The 24,329-nt window shown below is 43.3% G+C and overlaps 1 protein-coding gene across 3 annotated transcripts in view; it reads left to right on the top strand.

The window, feature by feature from the left end:
* Positions 1-24,329, top strand: part of BRF1 (BRF1 general transcription factor IIIB subunit) — a 338,242-nt gene that overhangs the window by 55,971 nt on the left and 257,942 nt on the right. For all 3 annotated transcript variants that reach the window (XM_073570652.1, XM_073570644.1, XM_073570660.1), the window contains one exon: positions 1,259-1,432. In XM_073570652.1, coding sequence (XP_073426753.1) covers positions 1,259-1,432 — 174 coding nt within the window. The remainder of the gene's footprint in view (positions 1-1,258; positions 1,433-24,329) is intronic.

The following is a 24,329-nucleotide window of genomic DNA, read 5'->3' as shown; positions in this document are numbered from 1 at the left end:
GTCCAATTTGTCCTGAGTACGCTGGTACCCCATATGTGGGAGAAAACTACTGTTTGGGCTCACGGTGGGGCTCGGAAGGGAAGTAGTGACGTTCTGAAATGCAGACTTTGATGGATTGGTCTGCGGGCGTCATATTGCATTTACAGAGCCCCTGATGTACCTAAACAGTGGAAACCCACAATTCTAATTCCAACCCTAACCCCAACACACCCCTAACCCTAATCTCAGCCCTAACCATAACCCTAACCACAAACCTAACACCATCACACCCATAACCTTAATCCCAGCCCTAGCCCTAACCCTAACCCTAACCCTAGCCCTAGCCCTAACCTGTGTACCTGCTTTTTTCTTTTTTTTTCTTTACTTTTTTTTATTTTTGTGACAAGATCGCTGCGCTGCGATCTGACTCATAGTAACGCCACTTCTCCTCTGATCTCACACTGACAGATGATCAGAGGAGAAGCAGCATTACTATGTGACTAGATCGCTGCCTGGCACACTGTAACGTGACTTCTCTGATCTCACAATGACAGATGATCAGAGGTGAAGCAGCGTTACTGTGTGACAAGATCGCTGCCTGGCACAGCTGTGCCAGGCAGCGATCTAGTCACAGAGTAACGCTGCTTCACCTCTGATCATCTGTCAGTGAGATCAGAGGGAGAAGCCGCGTTACAATGAGGGAGATCGCCGGGAAACAAGCAGCTTTCCCAGCGATTGCTCCCATTGGCTGCTGTGACGCTGACGTCATCAGGACCTGAACCAATCAGGTCTCGATGACGTCGGGGGTCCCAGCATGCATTGTGCACCGGGATCCCCGCATTGTAAGGTATGTGGGGGTCCCAGGGGGCACAAAACCGCCGACAGTAGATAAACGTCGGCGCTGCACAAAGCCCAGCAAGCGCCAACGTTTATCTACAGTGGGCGGTCGGGAAGCGGTTAATATTATTATTGCACCCTACTACATATTGGGATAGGATCTAGGAGATGGGGAACACCCCTTTAAGGTTCTTTTACACAAGTTGATGACTGGTCACATTAGGATTCTTGTAAGAAGGTGAGCAAAAACGAAAAATATGCAATAGTTTAGTCCCCGTTTATTGTGAATGTTGGCGGCAGCACTTCCCTGCTTATACAGGAAAATATGCTGCTGACAATAATTATGTAAATCACAAAGGTTTGATCTTCTGACAATTGAGGTGATGGCTGAATATTAACCTGTCCGATGATGTAGAGTAACAGAATGTTCCTTTTTTTCCAGGGAAGAGACAGATCCATAATTTGGGAGTCCAACTGCAGCTCAACAAACACTGTTTGGACACCGCTTTCAACTTCTTCAAAATGGCCGTCAGCAAGCACCTGACCCGCGGTAGGAAGATGACGCACGTTATAGCTGCCTGTCTCTACCTGGTCTGTAGGACTGAAGGAACTCCTCGTATCCTTTTATTTTTTTGGTAGTATAACAAACAGCAGGATGTTTCTTTTTTGCAAAGTCTTTTCTATGTGAGTGTCTACCACCTCCGTGAGCTATAAATGCGCTATTAGGCCGCTACCTGTCAGAATAAACATTGTGCAATCCGCCTTGAATAATACCTGTTACTTCTCACCTCTCTGTAATGTTACATTAAGTGTGACACTTTTATTCATTCTCTTACTCGAGCTGGAAAATCCAGTCTCCTGAGACTCCTGTTGTTACACAGAGATGTAGGAGGCAGCTATTTTAGCGACTGTTCCCAGCTCCCTCGCATACGTACTGCCGTTACCATGTATCTGCATGAGGTATCTCAAGGGCATTGTCCAGGGAGACCCAAGACGTGGTTGGTGGTGGTTGTCTGAGGGCTTAGTAATGCCTGCCTTGTACTGTCTGATTGCCAGATAATCGGGTTAGCTGTGTCTATTAATTGTCTGCGTCTGCAGCCGGTTTTCACAAAACACCATGTCGCTGACCTCTCGTAGTGGTGGACATTTTGGCTTCCAGGCGTGTCTTGTACAACCCGGGGGTCTGAAAAACCAGAGGCTTATTGTAGACCTTATCCTACGGGCCCAGTCACACATAGCGACGCACCAGCGATCCCGACAACGATATGAACTTGTCAGGATCGCTGGTGATTCGCTACATGATCGCTGGTGAGCTGTCAAACAGGCAGCTTCACCAGCGATCAGGACAGCGACACGCGGGTAACAAGCGACGCACGTCGCTTAGTTATCCACGGTGTACCTTAGTTACCAGCGCGCTGGTGCAGGGATCTGGTAACCAAGGTACACATCGGGTTTCTAAGCGGCATGCGGCACTTAGAAACCCGATGTGTACCTTGGTTGCCAGCTCCCTGCACCAGTGCGCTGGTAACTAAGGTACATATCAGGTTTCTAAGTGCTGCGCGCCGCTTAGAAACCCGATGTTTACCTTGGTTACCAGTTCTAGCTCGCTCATCACTGGTCTCCCGCCTGCCACATGCCGTGATGCGTGCTGGCCAGCGGGAGACCAGCTATCAAAAAAATGTCTTGGTCTTTCCAGGACGACCAGCGATACCTGGCAGGGGGGCCGGTCGCTGGTCAGTGTCACACACAGCGATTTCGCTGGTGAGATCGCTGTTGCGTCATAAAACTTGTGACTCAGCAGAGATCTCCGCTAGCGATCTCGCTGTGTGTGACGGGGGGCTTAAGAGTTTGCTAAATAATTGCACAGAAGACGCTCTGGGAAATAAATGCTTTGCTGGAAAATCAAATGTGTAAACTGCATCTGATAGACAACTCAATTGTAGGAAAATAGGAAGGTTTTATTCTAGGAGGAACATAAAACATGAAGACGAGACATGTCTCCTTCCTAGTGGCACATTTACATGGAATCACGTGCCCTGATGAGGGATATACATGTCACTTGGCACTATGTTAAAGGCTTAATCGCACGGGACCATCGTTATTAACAGTGTCCAGTGCTTATATTTTCGACAGCACATCCTCACTTTACACAAAGCGATGTGCAGCCGAATAGCGATGATTTATAGACTGTTTGCTCATTCGGCAGCCTGTTAACACGGATAAGGGATTGTTCATTTTCCTATTGTTGGGTCCATGTGGGTAAATGGAGAACTCAAGACTAATATTCATATCTGTAAGATCAAAGATAGAAAAACTTCTAGCTTGAACATTTTCTGCCTCTACATCTCTAATAGAGATCTCTAAAGATAATAGCAAACTAAAGCTGGAGTCACACATAGCAATCTCGCTAGCGAGATCGCTGCTGAGTCACAACTTTTGTGACGTAACAGCGATCTCACCAGCGAGATCGCTGTGTGTGACAGCGATCAGCGAGAGGCCCCCCTGCCGGTATCACTGATCGCTGTAAGAAACCTCTGGACATTTTTTTGGTCGCTGGTCTCCCGCTGGCCAGCACGCATCGCTGCATGTGACAAGCGGGAGACCAGCGATCAGCTGTAAAAAATAGAATTAAAATAAAAAATATTGTTATTCTCACCTTCCGACGTCCCGCGCAGCATTCCTCTCTCCACGCTCCGGTCCCAGTAATCCTTTGCACGAATGACCGCGAGACTTCTCGCTCCCGCGAGACCATGACTCTCGCGGTCATTCTCGCAAAGGATTACTGGGACCGGAGCGTGGAGAGAGGAATGCTGCGTGGGACGTCGGAAGGTGAGAATAACAATATTTTTTATTTTAATTCTATTTTTTACAGGGATGGCAAGCGATGTCGGGCGCTCAGCATCGCTGTGCTGATCGCTGGTGAAGCTGTCTGTTTGAGAGCTCACCAGAGATCACATAGCGACTTACCAGCGATCCTGACACATTGATATCGGTGTCTGTATCGCTGCTAAGTCGCTATGTGTGACTCCAACTTAAGGCAGCCATGGACATTAGATAGCTCAGCATTAGTGATGAGTGAGCATGCTCATATAAGGTGTTATCTGAGCATGCTCAAGTACTAATAGAGTATCTTCGGCGTGCTCTAATTCTAGATTTGAGGCGCCATGGCTTCATGTCTCGTGGCTGTTCAGACAGCCGCAACACATGCTGGGATTGCCTGTTGGTTAGGCAATAACCGCACATGTTGCAGCTGTTGAACAGCTGTGAGACATGAAGCCATGGCGCCTCAAACCTAGTATTAGAGGACACCAAAGATACTTTATTAGTACTTGAGCATGCTCAGATAACACCTTATATGAGCACGCTCACTCATCACTACTCGGCATCATTCGGCCCACAGCCATCTCGGCCGAAGCTTTAGTTCGGCTCAGCGTTTCCTATGACAAGTCGGCTGGCGGCTTATCACTGTGAGAAAAATGCATTCGTCAGTCCGAAATCAGACATCTGTGATCAATATCTCTTCCAACCGTCAGTCGCCTGGCACCTCCATACACGTTAGACCGCCAGTAGACCGTCAATATCGGCGGGTTCTGACTGGTTTAATTTAATGTGTATGGGGGCCTTTAGGGTTCATTTAGACAAGATGATAATTGGTGGTTTATTCTGTTTAGAATCCTTTGTGAATCCTCTTGAATTGGCCCTTTTCTGCTCCCCACCCAGGGAGGTGGGACGTAATAGTGTATGTAAACACACAAACCGGATAAACTATGGAGGACATACAGGGATAAATGAACATACCAAACATACAGTGGGGAAAAAAAGTATTTAGTCAGTCAGCAATAGTGCAAGTTCCACCACTTAAAAAGATGAGAGGCGTCTGTAATTTACATCATAGGTAGACCTCAACTATGGGAGACAAACTGAGAAAAAAAATCCAGAAAATCACATTGTCTGTTTTTTTTTTTTTTCATTTTATTTGCATATTATGGTGGAAAATAAGTATTTGGTCAGAAACAAAATTTCATCTCAATACTTTGTGATATATCCTTTGTTGGCAATGACAGAGATCAAACGTTTTCTGTAAGTCTTCACAAGGTTGCCACACACTGTTGTTGGTATGTTGGCCCATTCCTCCATGCAGATCTCCTCTAGAGCAGTGATGTTTTTGGCTTTTCGCTTGGCAACACGGAATTTCAACTCCCTCCAAAGGTTTTCTATAGGGTTGAGATCTGGAGACTGGCTAGGCCACTCCAGGACCTTGAAATGCTTCTTACGAAGCCACTCCTTCGTTGCCCTGGCGGTGTGCTTTGGATCATTGTCATGTTGAAAGACCCAGCCACGTTTCATCTTCAATGCCCTTGCTGATGGAAGGAGGTTTGCACTCAAAATCTCCCGATACATGGCCCCATTCATTCTTTCATGTACCCGGATCAGTCGTCCTGGCCCCTTTGCAGAGAAACAGCCCCAAAGCATGATGTTTCCACCACCATGCTTTACAGTAGGTATGGTGTTTGATGGATGCAACTCAGTATTCTTTTTCCTCCAAACACGACAAGTTGTGTTTCTACCAAACAGTTCCAGTTTGGTTTCATCAGACCATAGGACATTCTCCCAAAACTCCTCTGGATCATCCAAATGCTCTCTAGCAAACTTCAGACGGGCCCGGACATGTACAGGCTTAAGCAGTGGGACACGTCTGGCACTGCAGGATCTGAGTCCATGGTGGCATAGTGTGTTACTTATGGTAGGCCTTGTTACATTGGTCCCAGCTCTCTGCAGTTCATTCACTAGGTCCCCCCGCGTGGTTCTGGGATTTTTGCTCACCGTTCTTGTGATCATTCTGACCCCACGGGGTGGGATTTAGCGTGGAGCACCAGATCGAGGGAGATTATCAGTGGTCTTGTATGTCTTCCATTTTCTAATTATTGCTCCCACAGTTGATTTCTTCACTCCAAGCTGGTTGGCTATTGCAGATTCAGTCTTCCCAGCCTGGTGCAGGGCTACAATTTTGTTTCTGGTGTCCTTTGACAGCTCTTTGGTCTTCACCATAGTGGAGTTTGGAGTCAGACTGTTTGAGGGTGTGCACAGGTGTCTTTTTATACTGATAACAAGTTTAAACAGGTGCCATTACTACAGGTAATGAGTGGAGGAAAGAGGAGACTCTTAAAGAAGAAGTTACAGGTCTGTGAGAGCCAGAAATCTTGATTGCTTGTTTCTGACCAAATACTTATTTTCCACCATAATATGCAAACAAAATGAAAAAAAAAGACAATGTGATTTTCTGGATTTTTTTTTCTCAGTTTGTCTCCCATAGTTGAGGTCTACCTATGATGTAAATTACAGACGCCTCTCATCGTTTTAAGTGGTGAAACTTGCACTATTGCTGACTGACTAAATACTTTTTTTCCCCACTGTATATGAACTCTCAGACAACAGAGGGGACATCGGGGGAGGAAAACCAAATAGGAGAGGAAGAGGTATTGCACACACCCGAAACACCAAGTGCAACTGTCGCAGATCAACACTCCAAACGCCTCTTCCAACGACTGACACTTCCACTCCACACTAGGCAGTACAAGACTAACACTGGCAATCCAGATTGCCAGAGGCTAGTATATATAGGAGAGTAGAGTGGCAAACACTGAACAGCTAAAGTCATCCAAGCAGGAAAATTTCAGAGACTCTTAAGCTGAACAGTTTAACTCCTACACTGAAACCTGAACTGTTTAATGTGAAGGTGAAGTGCTTCTAATTGGTGCAGGAGTACGTGAAATCAGACATTGTGGTCTTCTGGCTCCTCTCTGTCGTGACTTCTGGTTTGAGAAGACAAGTCAGACATGCATGCATATGGGGTAACCAAATGGATAGTTGTCAGCCAAACGAGCATGTAGCCAGCAGCTTCCCTAGGTGTCCGGGCACCCTTGCAGTGTTCCACTTCAATCGCTTCCTAATTTCTGCTTGCTTTTCAAAATCCCATTTGCTGCTGTGTAACATCTGGAAGCAGAGGTCAAAATGCGTTGTAACTGACCTCAGGGTGTATTTCCCTTACATACCGACTTTGCCGATCAGATCAAAACTTGGCACTGCTGAGCGGAGAAATGGAAAATCTGCTTGGCAGCAATTGGTCCATGCCAGACTTCCTCTCAGCTTGCATTAGTAATCAGATTTTTTTCAGGTGGAGAGGCTGACCTTCAAAGTAGACACTTCTGCATTTAATGAGCAGATCTGTGATGTGATTATGGCTTCCCAGTATTAGTATAGAGCCCGGCTTCTGCTTGTGGAGGTGATTGACCTGCTCTTTGTTTGCCATTAATGTTAAGATGTCGTGTTTGTTTTTGAGCAGTCTTGTCTTCTTGCCCTGTCCTCCTCTCTGGATTCCCAGCCTCTTTAGCTTGTCGTAATGCATTGAATTGAAGTTTCCCCTAAGCAACAAAGCTTTTACATGTCACCTTGCAATTACGGTACTTTACATAAATCTTCCAGCTGAATTAACCATTTCCAGCTTCCAGGCATTGTCGCCACCAGCTTGTATGCTTAGAGGGGAGGGCACTTACCTTTCTTGTGTCTTTCAGGACATCTGTCACTACAGCTGCAGTGGCAGAAGGAGAGGCCGGTCATCCATTACTATACATTGTTGTCTGGCTTTCTTTTTAAGGTTTATCACATTGCATCTCTCACCTGCATACTCTGCAACAATATGTTTGTGGGCAGAGCTAATACTATGCGTATAGCTCAGGCAAACCAGAGAGGAAACAACTTGACCGTTCTGAGAAACTCATTCATATCCTGAATTAAACCTCAGCATCTAATGAAATATCCTTCTATAGATATTAATGGCAAGTACCCCCAAACGAGGGATGCACCATATTTTCTTGACTGAGCATCACATGCCTTTGTCATGGAAACAAAATAAGTTTAGCATATGTTAGTGATTACCTTCAGTAGCAATACATTTTCGACTGCAACCTTTATTCCACTTTATATGCAGCTTGATCCAATTTTTAATTTTTTCTCTTTTTGGATTGTCTTTCTCAACAATATAGGATGGATATTATGTTGTCTATGGTGTCTTCAATAGCTCTTATGTCGGCACAGCTTCTATCCTGCTCTTATTTCCTTTTCATGTACTTTCTTATTTCTAGTCTGTTTTCTCTGCCCTCCCAGAGGCACTAGATGCTTAATCCCCTCCCTGTACTGTGGAGCTCTGAGTACAGCTCCCTCCTGACTGTATCTCTAACACTTGGAGGTGGGAGCATTAGGAGCAGTTTTGACAGATCTTGATCAGTTTTGCAGATCTCTTTGGCTAGGTAAAGGACTTCCAGCATCAAGTAGGACATTTTTTAATTAAAACTATTTAGAAGGTTATTTGACTTTGTATTTACACCAAAGAAAATCCAACAAAGCTAAAAATAGAAACTACCAAATATACTTTATTACATAATAAACACATGTACAATCAATAATGTGAAACATAAAAAGATATGTATTTGTTAAAATAACCAGAGAAACACCACAAATAACACCCCGGACAAAGTGTTTCAATGCGAAACGCGCGTTGAGTTTAGGTGATATGTATGGCTCTCTTGTTTATTGTGTTGGGGATATGTATCTAAATGGACTATATTGACACTAGTGGGTATGATGTGTGTACATATTTGTTACTAAATGAATTTAATTAACGCTATTGTCTATCATTACCCTGGTATCATATTGTTAACTATACGTGACATATACCGTACGCTAATTAAGAGATTATGATATTTTGAAAGCCATACCCCTAATAGTATTTACATATATATGTACATCGCTTCCAGGTCACCCACCCTTGGATTTTATTTGTGGTGTTTCTCTGGTTATTTTAACAAATGCATATCTTTTTATGTTTCACATTATTGATTGTACATGTGTTTATTATCTAATAAAGTATATTTGGCATTTTCTATTTTTTGCTTTGTTGGATTTTCTTTTTGGTGTTGATTCATTGATTTCTTATTGCATGGGTGTTTTTAAATTTGTATTTAGTATGCTAATCAATTATAAATTGTGTATGAAGATGTAAAAAGGATTAGGCATATTGAAATTCAACATTCTCGTTCCATTTTTGCCGCTGTGATCTTCCAAACAAAGCCGTACACTTAATATATATTACATGGTTGGCTTGTGCTTCCAAAACTGCTCTTCTTGGTGCTTCGTGTAAATGTAAACGGTCACTTATAAATTGTGGTCTGTGGCCACATTTGCCTTATCTCTTCCTTTTTTCTTCCTTTTCTGCTGAATTTTCTCAGTACAAAAAGGCACAACTGCATTGTTATCTGCAATGTCTTTGCATTGTGCAGCTTGGGATCAATAGCATCTGATTAAACCATCTTTGGTCTTCGCTACCTGTTTATTGCTCCAGCCTGTCCCAAATATGTTGGTATATATTGTTGTTGTTTTTTTTTTTTTCATTTCAAGTAAAGACCTCTTGGAGAATTGCTGTTGGGATTCATGTATCTCCTTAGGAGAGTCCACTTGTACATTTCCCATTTCTTCTGTTTGAGGTTTAATAAAAAGCCATTTCAGTGTATCTGTGCTCAGAACGGCTTTGCAATTGAAATTAGATTGGGATGTTCCTGACTTTTTCACAGAAGAAATTTTCTTGGACTCAAGGGAAATAAAGACTAAAAAAAATTACAAAAGAAGGAGATGTAGATCAGTCCCAACGATATTTTCTGTGTATCATTGTCATATTCATACAAAACCTGAGGAGTATCGCCAGCTTCCTCTACAGCAGCTCTCTTAGGCCGGGTTCACATTAGCGCTTGGGGGCTCTGCGGAGGGCTATGTACTTCCTCCGTTAAGCCACTTCCGCATACTTCAGCATGCGTCCTGCGTACCCATCTTTAACATTGGACATACGGATGTATGTGGATGCGTCGTTTTGATGCGCCCGCCGTCCGCACAAACGCAACTTGTTGCGTTCCCGTGTGGTCGGCGGGCACAACAAAACAACGCATCCACATACATCCACATGTCCAATGTCAAAGATAAGTACGCAGGATGCGGCTTCTGGTATATTTTTTCTCTATTGGCCTCTATGGCGAGCCAGAAAAAAAATCTTGCTTCAATTCTGTACCAAAAACTAATCAATTGAAAGGAAAAATGCAGAAAAAAGTGAAATAATCGGAGAGGATTGTTATTACAGAAAACATAGAAAAAACCCCACAGCATTTACACTCAGTGTGTACTGAGCTTTTATTGGTGCTCTTTTGACTTTTTTTTTATATTATAAAGGCATTCTCTTGGATGGATATTTTTTTTTTTTTTTAGGATAGCCCTACTCTCTACTTCAGATCTCCTACTTCATGATACCTGAGGTTGAATACTGATTGATTAAATTGTGTCTTCAGCTGTGCATCTTTCTTTTTCTTGCTCCTTGGGCCTCTTCTTTTCTCTCGGCGTCGCCTCTGCTCTTCTCTCGGCGTCGCCTCTGCTCTTCTCTCGTCGTCGCCTCTGCTCTTCTCTCGGCGTCGCCTCTGCTCTTCTCTCGGCGTCGCCTCTGCTCTTCTCTCGGCGTCGCCTCTGCTCTTCTCTCGGCGTCGCCTCTGCTCTCCTCTCGGCGTCGCCTCTGCTCTCCTCTCGGCGTCGCCTCTGCTCTCCTCTCGGCGTCGCCTCTGCTCTCCTCTCGGCGTCGCCTCTGCTTTTCTCTCGGGATACCTCCCTCACTGAGTGCCCCTTTTTCTCCCTGTTGCTCCCCTTATATGCCTCTTCTTTTTCTCCTCTGTAATCCTGCAGGATTTCTCTAGGCACTGTGAAATACTTAATTTCTCCTGTGGTGGTGATGCAGGTTAATGAAACAACCTACAGGTTTTTGACTAAAATATGCTTGCACAAATCAACCGGCAGCGCTAAACAATGGCTGATCAGCGGTCATGTAATAGCCTGTTTACACAGGCAGACCTAAACTACGTAAAATAAGTGCCCATAGACTGCCACTGTTCTCAGTTGCGTGAGCCCTGATTCAACAGGATGATGTGCTGCTGAGAACAATGATTTTTAAGCCTGGAAATGCAGCTCAAGCAGGCACCTGTTTTTTGAATTAAAGCTTAGTTATTTTAGGTGTGGATGGACATCTACTACTCTGGCGTCTGTGGCTGTCAGGTATTATTGCAGATAAGCATTACTTCTGAATTTTCTGTTTTTCATGCCGGATTAAGATTTTTACCTTCTTTCCAGGGCAGTAACATCATAGTTTTGCTGGGATTTTTGGATATAAAAGTAATTTCCCTTGAGCCAAGCCTGGGTTTTATGATACGTTTCAGCTTTGCCCTGAGGAGCCACGCTTCACAATCTAATGAACTGGATCGTGGACAGTAACATGAAGTTGGCAGAAAGGCTCAGCACCTGATGTATCCTGCGATCCCACCCTCTGTTTCAAGGTTGCAACAGCGGCCCATCTGTTAAGTCTCTTGGCACAGGGAGTGTCCAGCTTCACCCTGAAATCATCGAAAGAGACAAGTGCGTGTCTGATTTAAGCAGCTGGATGTTTCAGATAAGGACTCTATAATACATGTAGAATATTTTTTACTATGGGTGATATGTATAATATACTTCTGTGAAGTAATCCAACCTTCTAAACATTGTGCACAGTGATGCACAATGAGATAAAAGGGTTGTATGAAATCAGAAAAGCCATGTCTGCTTTTCTAGTAAAATTGTCCATGTTAACATTGTAGAACAATAGAGAGATTTGAGATCCTTACTAATGATCAAACGTGCTGAATAAGGTGTTATCTGAGCAGGCTCGTATGCTAACCGAGTGTCTTCGCCGTGCTTGAAAATTATGTTCTAGTCCCCGCGGCTGCATGTCTCCCTGCTGTTCGACAGCCGCAACACATGTAGGGATACCTGTTTCTTTAGGCAGTCCCTGTATGTATTGTGGCTGTCGAACAGTCTGAGATGCTAATGTAAGAACAACTGGACAGATGATTGATTCTGGAAGATCATGGTCTTCTATGTATAGTCTGCAAAAAATTGGGCGAAAAAAACAAACAAAAAAAAAGACCACACTAGGATAGCTGATGAAAGATTAATTAACCCTTCCATTGTTCTTTGTGAAAGCATTGACGTTCCTGAGTGGCGGCAACATCGGTGCTGTTTCAGCTTTATTTTAAGATTATGTTGACCCAGTAAAGAAGGAGGAATGTGCGTTGGGAAGATCTGTTATCCTACAATTATTTTAAGTAGCTATTGTGAGCAGATGGAAGACTTTAGTGTCCGGTTTAGACAGTGTTATCTGTGGTGTCCATCAGACTGTCATTCCAGGTGTTGAACACTTGTATGAATATTGCCAGGCTCAGGCAGAACTTCTCCTGATCATTTCCTGGTTTTACTCTCTAACCTTATTTTTACTCAAATCCTACTGTTTTTGGCAGTTAAAACTTCAAATGAATCAGCTATACACCTAGTAATCATTCCATGTTTGTTGTGATTTTAGAGATCTATGATTCTTCACTTTGCAATGTGGCATGTCCTTAAGGTCTTTGGCGGTGCAGTCGATGGTACTTGGACAATGAAAAAAAAGAAAAAAATCCTGTTTATTGTTTTAGTAGAGCTGCAGCCATGCATGCACTACCGATCTTCTTAAAAGCAAACTTGTGTTTTCATACAATACTGTGGTGCACCTATGAACATCCCCGGCACCTCTTCTGATTAGCACACCCGGGAACGATGCCATTTGTGCTTCACACAGCAATGATAATGTCACGCCGAGCTTACAAATCAGAAGAGGTGAAGTAGGAGTATCGTCACAAGGCACCTGTTCAGTGGCCTCTGCACAAAATACTGCCGTGGCCTCCGGACCAGGGTCGTGGAAAGCAATTCACTCGTCTCTACACATTTTTATGACCCCATACAGTGTATAATTTTCCTTTTTCTTGTTTATTTGTTTATTTGTTGCCATGTTGCTTTTTATATAATTACATAGATTTTTTTGTTATTTTTCTTTAGATATAAAAACAGCAATGTTAGTAAACAATTATAAAAGCTTGATTCCAGCTCACCTAGTTGCTCTAGTCTATGCTAATCCGCCTGGGGCTCAGACACCGACCTCGCCCTGGCATCACATCAAGGAAAATAGAAAAAATTGGAGTCCGGCTCAACAGGACTGGATTTTTCTTTTCTTTTTCAAAAGAAATTATAGTGCGTACAAAAGAAAAATTTATATGGTAGGCATGACCCATTCGACGCGTTTCAATGTCATCAGTAAGACTGCTTAGTGCAGTCGAAACGCATCGACTGGGTCATGTCGACCATGTAAATTTTTCTTTTGTATGCACTATAATTTCTTTTGAAAAAGAAAAGGAAAATCCAGTCCTTTTGAGCAGGACTCCAATTTTTTTCTATTTTCCTTAATGTTAGTAAACATCCAGGGTTACTGAGAAGTGAAAGATCAGGATTAGCCGTGGTTATCTGGCCTAGTTTTACAATTACTTATGACAGGAGGGATAACAGCACTGCTGGTTAACCTGCTGATAGCATTGAGGGTTCCTTTATAAGACGCCATTTGTCCTTGGTGTCACGATGTGACTTGGCCCTGTGTGACGCAACCCGACGATCGGTCGGTCACTAAAACAACCAAAACAGACAAGGGGACACCTGGGACACAATTACAACGGTGGGCCCTGCAAATAGGGAACGGGGAAACGGACACCTCCTGCACTCTCCTAAGGAAGTGCCCTGAACTCTCCTCACGTTCCTTATACAGGTTCTTTCAACCTGTCGCCGACCAGGGTACCTCAGTCCCTCACTTGCCCTGCACCTATCCCTTACTAGGGAACTGGCAAGTGCGGACACTGGTCCCACCGCTGCACTAATACAACACAAGGGAAAATAACAGACAGGGAAAAACAAACAACTTAGCTTTCTCTGCTGCCAATGCTCCGAGGCAGCAGAGTAAGGCACCCGATCTCAGCTTTCAGCAGAAACACCACTGCTTCAGATAGGCTGCAAAAAGCACTGCTCCATATAAGCTCCTCTCTTCTCAAAGGTTGGTTTGCAAAGGACCTGCTATACCTGGTGTACCAGGTGACCTTATATAGGAAGGAGGGAGTGGTCACCAGCAGCAATAACAGACTCACCAAATATGTAGTAACACCAGCGGTCACCGAGGGCAAAAACTGACATTAACCCCCGATGGCCTGAAAGGAAAAGAGTTTATATCAGAGCAGTCCAAACTGACACAGATCCAAAAATGGATCGTGACACTTGGTTTCAGCATGTCAAGGATAGTATCAAAGTGACTGATGCTAAACTCTTGTTATCTTATTGTGACATCTAAAGGTCAGTTTACACTAGCTGGCTGGCAGCACCGCCAATCTGATACTTGTTCACTGCTCAGTAGTCATTTCATAGCTTATTTACATCTGTGATTGATCAATCAGTGCCCATAGTCTGCCGCCATTGTTCTCAGCAGTGGACAGGACAATGCACTGCCCATGGTAAACCAAAAGATCATTTCACCCAATGAACGAGTGGTTTTCTTGTTCACTGATTGCCATCCATGATTATTGGAAAACGAGTGGTTTGTTGTGCAGTGTAAATGCAGTTTAGGGTACGTGCCCACAATCGGGAATAGCAGCATTTTGGACACAGGGCACTTGCGCTGTATTCAAAACACTGACGTTTGGTGCAAGCACAGTGGATGGAATTTATAGAAATCTCATGCCCACAGTGCTTCTATTTGATGCCGCGTAAACTCACCGGCTGTGCTTATTTCAAATTCGCAACATGTCAGTTTCTCTTGTGGGTATTCTGAGTTTTCTGTGCAGATTTTTCCCCATGGTCTCGCATTAGATGCGGCAAAAAACAACGCACATGCGTTTTTAATGCGTTTCCGCTGCGGAAGCACATCAAAACGACATATAATCCGCACCTAAGTATATCAAAATTTTTTTGTCAAAGCAAGAAAACAGGAAGTATTGAAATCAAAGCAGATTTTTTTTTTAAAGCATGACACGAAAAAGAAAAAAACTGCAGCTTCAAAAATGCCATAAAAACGCATGTGAAAAAAAATCGCATAAAAAAAAAATGCAAGTGACCTAATTTAAACAATAGGCGCAAAAATTCTGCAACATCAAAAACTCACCAAAAGCTTATCGTGCGAATGTAGCCTCAGTCTCATTCTCAATTCACAGGTAAAATCTGTCTTCAGTGAATGCAGACTTTCCCATTACGGAGAGAAAAGACAGTTGGTGCTCATAATGTTCTATGTAGAACTGTAACTGCCGTTTTTTGAACTTGCAGCGGAATGTCTGCGTCTTCCTTTAACTGATCCCTGATCCATAGAATTTTAAAAACACTGTCATCTCGTAGCTCAGTAATATGAACGCCAGACTTTACTGAATGCAGATATATTACAAAGTTGATTATTTTAATGTGGACTATTGATTTGTGAAATAAAAAGTAAAAAGGAGGTTACACTTTGGGCTATGTATCCAAGGTCAGTCTGTCTGGGCCACCAGAGAACCGGAGGATTCTCCGGTGGGCCCAGGCACTGAAACCTGCTGGCATACAGGGCCATCAGCTGCTCCAGGGGACCCCAGCCAGTGGCATGTCCCCAATGCACTCCTTATCAACTGTATCGGCATCATAGATACCGATACAGTTGAAAGCAATAATGGAGAAGAGGGCGTCAGATGACGCTCCCTCTCCCATCATTCCCTTCTGTCTCTGACACTGCGGGTGCGTGAGTATTGTTTGTTTAAAAAAATATATATTTATATATATTTATTTTTTTATAGTATATCAGTGTGTGTGTGTCCTGGTTGCATTATACCCCATGAGGGGGTGGTGCATTATTCCCTATGAGGGGGCAGCCTTATACCCTATGAGGGGTCAGCATAATACTCTATTGGGGGTACATTATATTCTATGGGGGGCTGCATTATGTTCTATGAGGGGGGGCTACATTATATTCTATGGGGGGCTGCATTATGTTCTATGAGGGGGGCTACATTATATTCTATGGGGGGGATGCATTATACTATATGAGGGTTGCATTATATTTTATGGGGGGGGCTACATTATATTCTGTGAGGGTGCTACATTATATTCTATGAGGGGGCTGACCGTCTATGATTCTATCCCAATCCCTGCTACATAATTAAGACGTGTACTACCTTATATTATACCCGGATATTAGCTCGTTTTACCGAACAATTGGTGGTCTTGTATTTATTTCTATGTAGCTACATAGTGGGCCCCAAGAATGATTTTCTCTGGTGGGCCCAAGGTGCTCCAGTTCGACACTGGATGTATCACATGTGCATGTGTGGAGTCTGCACCATTGTATATTTGTGACGTATACTATTGTACAACTGTAATATATGGGCCACGATCTAAATTTAAAATAATAAAAAAAAATGATGCAATTTCAACAAATTTCTTGGATCAAATCTCACCCCGCGTGTCTGCGGATATTTATAGTCGTGTGGTTGCCATTTAACAACACTTCAGACTGGATTTTTGTTATTTTTTATTTATCCATGAAAACAAACTACCATTTATGAACACAAGGGTTGCAAAAAAGTTTTCAGCAATTAGCTTTATGGTACTTTAAAGGTTCTTCTTTAGTCTGTTTCAAAACGGCTGGATCAAAAAGAAATCTTGTATGTTTTATATACTTTCTTGCTGGCGTTCATTGTTTACAGTACTTTATGATGTGAAATGATGAAATCTACACACAATCCGCTTATATCACATGCAGAATTTTGATGCAAACATGCTTATATTTACGCAGCGCAAAACTTGCATTGAATCTGCAACGTGTGCATATAGATTTTTATAAGCTAGTATTTTGCTACAAAAAAGAAAATCTGTGAATAATGCAGTGTTTTTACAAAAAAATGCTATGTGAAGACTCCCTGATTTCTAAGGGTCACAGCAGCGGGACACACAAAGCAGGCAAAACCACTATTGTAAACGATACCTTTAGAGAACTGTATGGATCTGTTATTATTTATGCTTATTATGTGTTCCTTTCTCGTTAAGTGTCATGGGTTTTATATACTTGTATTTTTCCTACAAGTGTATTTCCTTCTCTCCGCGGCTCTTATTTTCCCTTAAATGTCTGCATCACAATTAACATTTTAATCAGTAGCTTGCGTCTGTATGGAGACAGCAGATGTTGTTATGCCACCAGTCCATACCTCCCTTCCTGGGGGAAGGGGTAGCCAGGGACGTCCATTCTCTTTATGTGCTTTTATATATGTGCCGTCGTATGGGAAGCCTGCGATATGAAAAGGATCCGAATGAATATTTATAACTTGGATGAAAGTCAAACAAAAGTATTATAGCGGTGCCAAGTGACATCAAATAATCAAATATGTAAATCAAATCGTGTATTGAAATAAGTACCATTTGGCGGTTATTTGTGCAGAAAATCTGCAGTTTTCCTTCTCTTTATCTGAGCTACATGTAAGGGTACGTGCACACGCTGCGGAATCCGCTGCGGATTAATCCGCACGGATTTTGCAAAAACCGGAGATAAACCGCAGGTCAAAAGACCTGCGGATTATCTGCGGTTTTGCCTGCGGTTTGGTCCTGCGGATTCACCATCTCCACAATGGTGGAGATAGGAACCCGCTGCGGATTCCGCAGAAAGAATTGACATGTCACTTCTTTCTGCGGTTTCAAAACCGCAGCAAATCCGCGCGGATTTTTCCGCAACGTCTACAAAGCGTTTTTTTTTTACCATTCATTTGAATGGTACTGTACACCGCAGCTAAAACTGCTGCGGGTCCGCAGCGGCCAAAACTGCTGCGGAAACGCAGCGGAATCTGCAGTGTGTGCACGCAGCCTTAGCAAGTGTGTGTAATATACACCGCATATAGCACTGTCCTGATCTGCTTTGGTAATGTCATATGCATTTTTTTTTTTTTTTAAAGATTTTCGATTAGAGTTGAAAAAGATTTGTAGGGCTCTGGTCTATGTCGATGCTTTGTGGCAGCCAAGGCAAGGCAGTGCAAACTTTCTTAGCCGTCACTCGTACAACAGCATCCTGGGCTCTTCTTGAATTTCCAAGACCCATGTGATGTAATGAAGTCAAAGCACAAGAAATGGTAAATGTAATGATGTCACATTATGAAGCACAAGAAAGGTCGACTCGACGTCATGATGTCACGGTAAGAAGCACAAGAAAGACCGATGCGATGTCACGGTACGAAGCACAAGAAAGACCAATGCGACATCATGATGTCATGGTACGAAGCACAAAAAAGACTGATGTGATGTCACCTTACGAAGCACAAGAAAGACTGATGCGATGTCACGGTACGAAGCACAAGAAAGACCAATGCGACATCATGATGTCATGGTACGAAGCACAAGAAAGACTGATGTGATGTCACCTTACGAAGCACAAGAAAGACTGATGCCATGTCACGTTATGAAGCACAAGAAAGGCCGACTCGACGTCATGATGTCACGGTGAGAAACATAAGAAAGGCCGATGCAATGTCACCGTACAAAGCGCAAGAAAGGCCGATGCAAGGTCATGATGTCACGGTAAGGCCTGTTTCACACTTCCGTCTTTTGACGTCAGTTAAAATCCGCCAATTTTTGAAAAAAACGGATCCCCAAAAAAGGGGGGGATCCGTTTTTTTCCCCCATAGACTTACATTAGAGACGGATCTTGACTGACGTTCGTCCATCCCACCCATTTTTTGACGGATCCGCCAAGATTTCAGCGGATGAGACGGACACTGCAACGTTTTTTTTCTTTGACGGTCCGCTATTTTGCAGTGCGCATGCCCAGAAGCTTCTCGCCGGGAAGCATTTTAACTATGAAATGCCGTTCCGGGGAGCGGCGAAAATTCTCTCTCTCTCCCTCTTCCTCTCTCCCTCTTCCTCTCTCCCTCTTCCTCTCTCTCTCTTCCTCTCTCTCTCTTCCTCTCTCACCTCTTCCGGACTGCGGTCGCTTTAAATTTCCAGCGCAATTAATATTCACCGGATCTGACAAAATTAGCGGCCGCTGACATCCGTATTTCAAATAATGGAGGCGGAACCGCTACTTTTCGTTTTTGGCGGATATCGGCTGTCCGCAAACAACGGAGGTTTGAAACACGCCTAAGAAGCACAAGAAAGACCGATGCAACATCATGATGTCATGGTACGAAGCACAAGAAAGACTGATGCCATGTCATGGTATGAAGCATAAAAAAGGCCTATGCAACGTCATGATGTCATTGTATGAAGCACAAGAAAGACCAATGCGATGTCATGGAACGAAGCACAAGAAAGGTCTACACGACGTTATGATTTAACTGTACGAAGCACAACGATGTGACATCAAGATGTCACGGTACAAAACACAAGAAAGGCCGACTTCTCGTCATGATGTCACGGTACGAAGTGCAAGAAAGGTCGACACAATGTCATGATGTCACGGTACGAAGCGCAAGAAAGGCCGAAGCGATGTCATGATGTGGCAGTACTTCTCCCTAGAGACGTGGCCACTCCATGGTGCACTGAGCACCTGTGCTTGGTTTGAACAGTCATTCTGTGTTGACTGATGTCTTATAAAAGGGTTTTGTCAGGTTATCCCTTACAGCATGAAAGATTTGTTAGGTTTCCCTTTGATCTTGGGTTTCTGTATGCATTCTGCGTTTTTATTGGGACTCTATCAGTAGGTGTTTCAGGTGAAAAGTCTGTTTGGCACATTGTGACCTCGGCTCCATTGTGCTGCAGTGAATGTTTCCTTATACAGACAGACATCTCTTGACAAGTGTTGCTGCTTCTCCCTCTAATGAGGAGGTTATTGTGGAGATTTGTAAGTAATTTGCAGTGCAAACATGTGAGCTTGTACTCCTCAGCAAAATATATTGATGAAGTCAGCAGTGTGCATGAGGCCCACACACTGAGGTCACAACCTGTGCACAATGTCCTCCTGACCCTGACACTGGTCACTAATGACCTGATTATCCTCCTTTCCAGGGAAAGTTGTAACTGGGGTCAAACAGCAGCTGGGCACATGGATGGAAACTTTGTCTCAAACTAAAACCATAAAAATTAGAATATTACCATCCGAAGTTACTTACCTGAGCAATTGTCAATGTCTTAGACTTTTACTGTTCAGGAGGTGGGTGTTTAAGTGAGTTGGGGCTTGTACATAGGGCTGTCTGATGGTGGAGTGAGGTTTCGAAAATCCCCGACATCCTTGATCAGCCATGTCTACTGTTCTGACAATCTGTGGATGAAAATATTGCACTGAAGTGTAATTGGCAGATAGCCTCATACATCACAGACTTTACCTTTAGTCACTATTTGGACATTTTGAAGGAGGCCGCTGACTTAAAACCCATATACTTTATGGTTTTATTACTTTTTTTTTTATTTTGTTTGCTTTTACTCCTCAAGTCTCCTTGGCTTGCCTGACCTCGCTTATGTCCCTTTAATAAGGTCTGCTGTAATGTTAGTAAGGAAGAAAAGCAAACAGTGGAGCAGTCAGTATTCTGAGAAGCTGGTAAAACCAATCTGTGGCTTTTTAATTAAGGAGGAAATGTCAGCGAGCCAGGGCCGTCTAATAGCCTATCAGATTGTAGATTACCTGCCGGCATTCTGGCACTGTGATTTCTCTACAATAAGTGTTCATTGATAGAGCACAGAATATAGCCGCTCAGCAGTTCGACAGCCCTTTAACAGAGCCGCCTCTGTGTGGACCACCGGCTGATCCAGGGACGGACACTGATAGTTTGGGGCCCCTGTGCAAGAATTATGTCTGGGCCCCCCTTCCTGCCCGGCTTACAATGAGGACAATTTGACCATGGGACCCCCGGAGCCTCAGGCTCTGAGCAACAGGCCAGATTGCCTCATTATCACCGCAAGCAGAGGCATACATAGAGTCCACACAGGGCACCATAGTAAGAGTTCTATTTGGGCCCCCCCACACCTCTAAAAATATGTTTAATTTTTTTTTTTTTACTGAGATGGAGATATATATCTTCGTTAGAATTCTGTTCTGCTGAGCCCAGCCATGTATATATTATATTAAGTTATATGGCTGGTGTCTTTACCATCTGGTATCTAATAAAGGGTTATTCCCCAAGTAAATTAAATTATCCCCAATCGCAATGATAAGGGATAACTGACTTTTGGGCGACTAACACTGGGACCTCCAGCAATTCTGAGAACAGGACTCTGCAGCTCAGCCATGAAAGGATTGGAGGGGCGCAGGCTTGACTTCTCTATTCATTGTCAATGGAACAGATGGAAATAGCCGAGCGCAGTGCTCAGCAGGTCTATTTGGAGAGAGCATAGGCCGAGCATGTACAACTCTGCTCCACTCAGGACAGGACTGCAGACCACTGGTCTCAGAATCAATGGGGGGGGGGGGGGGGGTTGTCAGTGGTTGGATCCTATGGATCAGAGATAACTTTATTATTTGGTGAAAAACCCTTTAAAGAGCCAGGTTGATTTTCCTATTCTTTTCAGTTACAGTGTCATACATGAACCAAAAGCAAATATGTTAACACATACGCATGCACACACATGCACGCGCATACATAAAGTCATAAACACACAGACGCACACATGCAGTGGGAACGGAAAGTATTCAGACCCCTTTCAATTTTTCACTCTGTTTCATTGCAGCCATTTGGTAAATTCAAAAAAGTCCATTTTTTTCCTCATTTCCTTTGTACGCCCTGAACCCCATCTTGACTGAAAAAAACAGAAATGTAGAAGTTTTTGCAAATTTATTAAAAAAGAAACACTGAAATATCACATGTATCATAAGTATTAGATCCTTTGCTCAGTATTAAGTAGAAGCACCCTTTTGAGCTAGTACAGCCATGAGTCTTCTTGGGAATGATGCAACAAGTTTTTCACACCTGGATTTGGGGATCCTCTGCCATTCTTCCTTGCAGATCCTCTCCAGTTCCGTCAGGTTGGATGGTGAACATTGGTGGACAGCCATTTTCAGGTCTCTCTAGGGATGCTCAATTGGGTTTAGGTCGGGGCTCTGGCTGGGTCAGAGGTGATCGAGGGTCCACGGGTTTCAGTACCTGTAGTATTAGAATATGGTTTGTTGTATGATTTTAAAGATGTTTTATTTCAAAATCCACATCAAAAATTATTCAGAGAGCATTTAAAGCAGCTTTTGTTTTAGTGGATTTTGATTGGTATGTTTTCATGGAGAATTTTGATGTAGATTTTTCGGTTTCAAAAATCCAAGCCAAAAAAAAATAGTTTTTGTATACTCTGTTTCTGTTCAGTTGTCAAGCAGCACCAAGGGCTCCTAAGGTGATCTTTTCTTAGAACATTAAACTGGATAGGAAGTTTATTCAATTAGTTATTGAAATAATTTTTTGTGTGGCTTTTTGGGACAGAATCTGCTCTGAAATCCACAGCCGTGTGCGCATGTACGCTGAGGTTATGTACTCACACCGTTTTTTGAAGTGCATCAAAATCAATAGCAAAAATCTCTTCATATACAGTACTTTATGACATAGATTTTGATCCGGGTCCATGTCAAAATAGCTCCCATGTGAACGTATTCTTGTACTTCTGTCTACAGCTGTTTTTACCCTATTGGAGTGAAAATGAAGACTTTTTAAATTGATTTTTTGTAAGAAAGCTGCAGATCATATATGTATTGTTTGTTTAGATACCAACAATTCAATTTTTAGAAGTGGCATAAAACATCCAAACAGTTACCCATTTATTTTGCAAAAATTTGTAAAAAAATTTGCAACTTTATGATGCTACAAAATCCTTGATGAATCCTCCTCCCCCCTAATGATTCTGGATCCCAGGGGCAGGGAATTATATTTACCTTTTATCTGTCCCAAGACTCTAAGGGTCTTGTTACACATAGCGATGCTCCAGCGATCCTGACAACGATACGACCTGGTAAGGATCGCTGGTACGTCGCTACATGGTCACTAGTAAGCTGTCAAACAGGCAGATCTACTCAACGACGCTATCCGTATAACGACCTCGGCGGTTGTTGTGACCTTGAAACATAGCAGCGATTCTGATGACTCAAACCTCGATAGGTGTGCTTCAGCGTTGCCTTTTCCACGCCCCTCTGCTCCACTACTGCGCTATCGCTACGCGGTTTGCTTCAGCTTCCCTATCTGAGTCATTAGTGCGCTATTTATTGGTGGATCTACAGTCACTGACACGGGGACACAGATTATTATAACTGTACATGTTAAATGATATGATTGCATATAATTGATAGCTGACCTATAAAAGGAAACGCTACAAAGATCCTAATTTGAGACCACCAATCGAGGCAGCGTTGAAAAGACAAAGCAAAATTACGCCTGTGTCCCTGAGTTCTGAGTCGCCAACGAGGTCGCTCATCGTTGTTATGGCGTCAAACACAGCGATGCATGCTGGCCAGCGGGACACCAACGATCAAAAAATGGCCTAGGACATTCGAGCACGATCAGCGATATGGCAGCGGGGGGCCGGTCGCCGCCATGTGTCACACGTAGCGAGGTCGCTGTTGCGTCACAAATCCTGTGACGTTTCAGCGATCTCGCTATGTGTGAAGTACCCTTTAGGCTGTGATGGCTGATAACAGAGAACACTATTTTGCATTTACAATAAGAAAATGCAAAAGAAAGCTTTAAGCACAAAGATGCCCACTGTGCCGTTGTCCTTGTGGATGTTTAGCTCACACTTGTTTCCGGCTGGGAATAACATTGCGTATTCTAGAGAAGGCAGGACATTGTTCTTTGTACTTTATACTTTTCCACACCCTTCCCTGGCTTTCCTGTTGACACAGATTCCTGTCCTGGGCTATACAGTCTTGCCTTATGTGGAAGTGCAAGGTGTACTTTTTAGTAATTGGCAGTGCCTAAGCATCAGTTAATAAAATGTAACACCCCATCCACCCAAAAAAAAAGCAAATAAAAAAAACTGAGTCAGTTTGCTCCTTTATGTACTGGATTATATTCAGCTGGAGTATATCTGCATAGTGGGCAGACTGGACATAAAGAAAAAAGTTGGGTGATAAACCAGGGAATGTTCACAAGGGACAGATTTGTTGCAAAAGTTTTGGCAGCTGCATGTAAACAGGCTTTCCAAAAGCCTCTGCATCTGCAAATTTCTAGTCTGAGCCTGGCCCTCTTATTTCTGCTGTGGGTGTGCTGCATGATATGCAAGCTTTTTCCTTTCTGTATTTTTAGTGTAACCAGCAATTAAAGGGTTTCTCTGTCTATTTATTATTATTATTATTATTATTTATTGTTATAGCGCCATTTATTCCATGGCGCTTTACATGTGAGGGGGGTATACATAAAAACAAGTACAATAATCTTAAACAATACAAGTCATAACTGGTACAGGAGGAGAGAGGACCCTGCCCGCGAGGGCTCACAATCTTCAAGGGATGGGTGATAATACAGTAGGCGAGGGTAGAGCTGGTCGTGCAGCGGTTTGGTCGATCGGTGGTTACTGCAGGTTATAGGCTTGTCGGAAGAGGTGGGTCTTCAGGCTCTTTTTGAAGGTTTCGATGGTAGGTG

This window comes from Dendrobates tinctorius, unplaced genomic scaffold, assembly GCF_039654945.1.
Source record: "Dendrobates tinctorius isolate UK_male_01 unplaced genomic scaffold, ASM3965494v1 ptg000006l, whole genome shotgun sequence".
Taxonomy (NCBI): domain Eukaryota; kingdom Metazoa; phylum Chordata; class Amphibia; order Anura; family Dendrobatidae; genus Dendrobates; species Dendrobates tinctorius.
The sequence above is the reverse complement of the archived record's forward strand: the minus strand, read 5'-3'. Positions and strand labels throughout refer to the sequence as shown.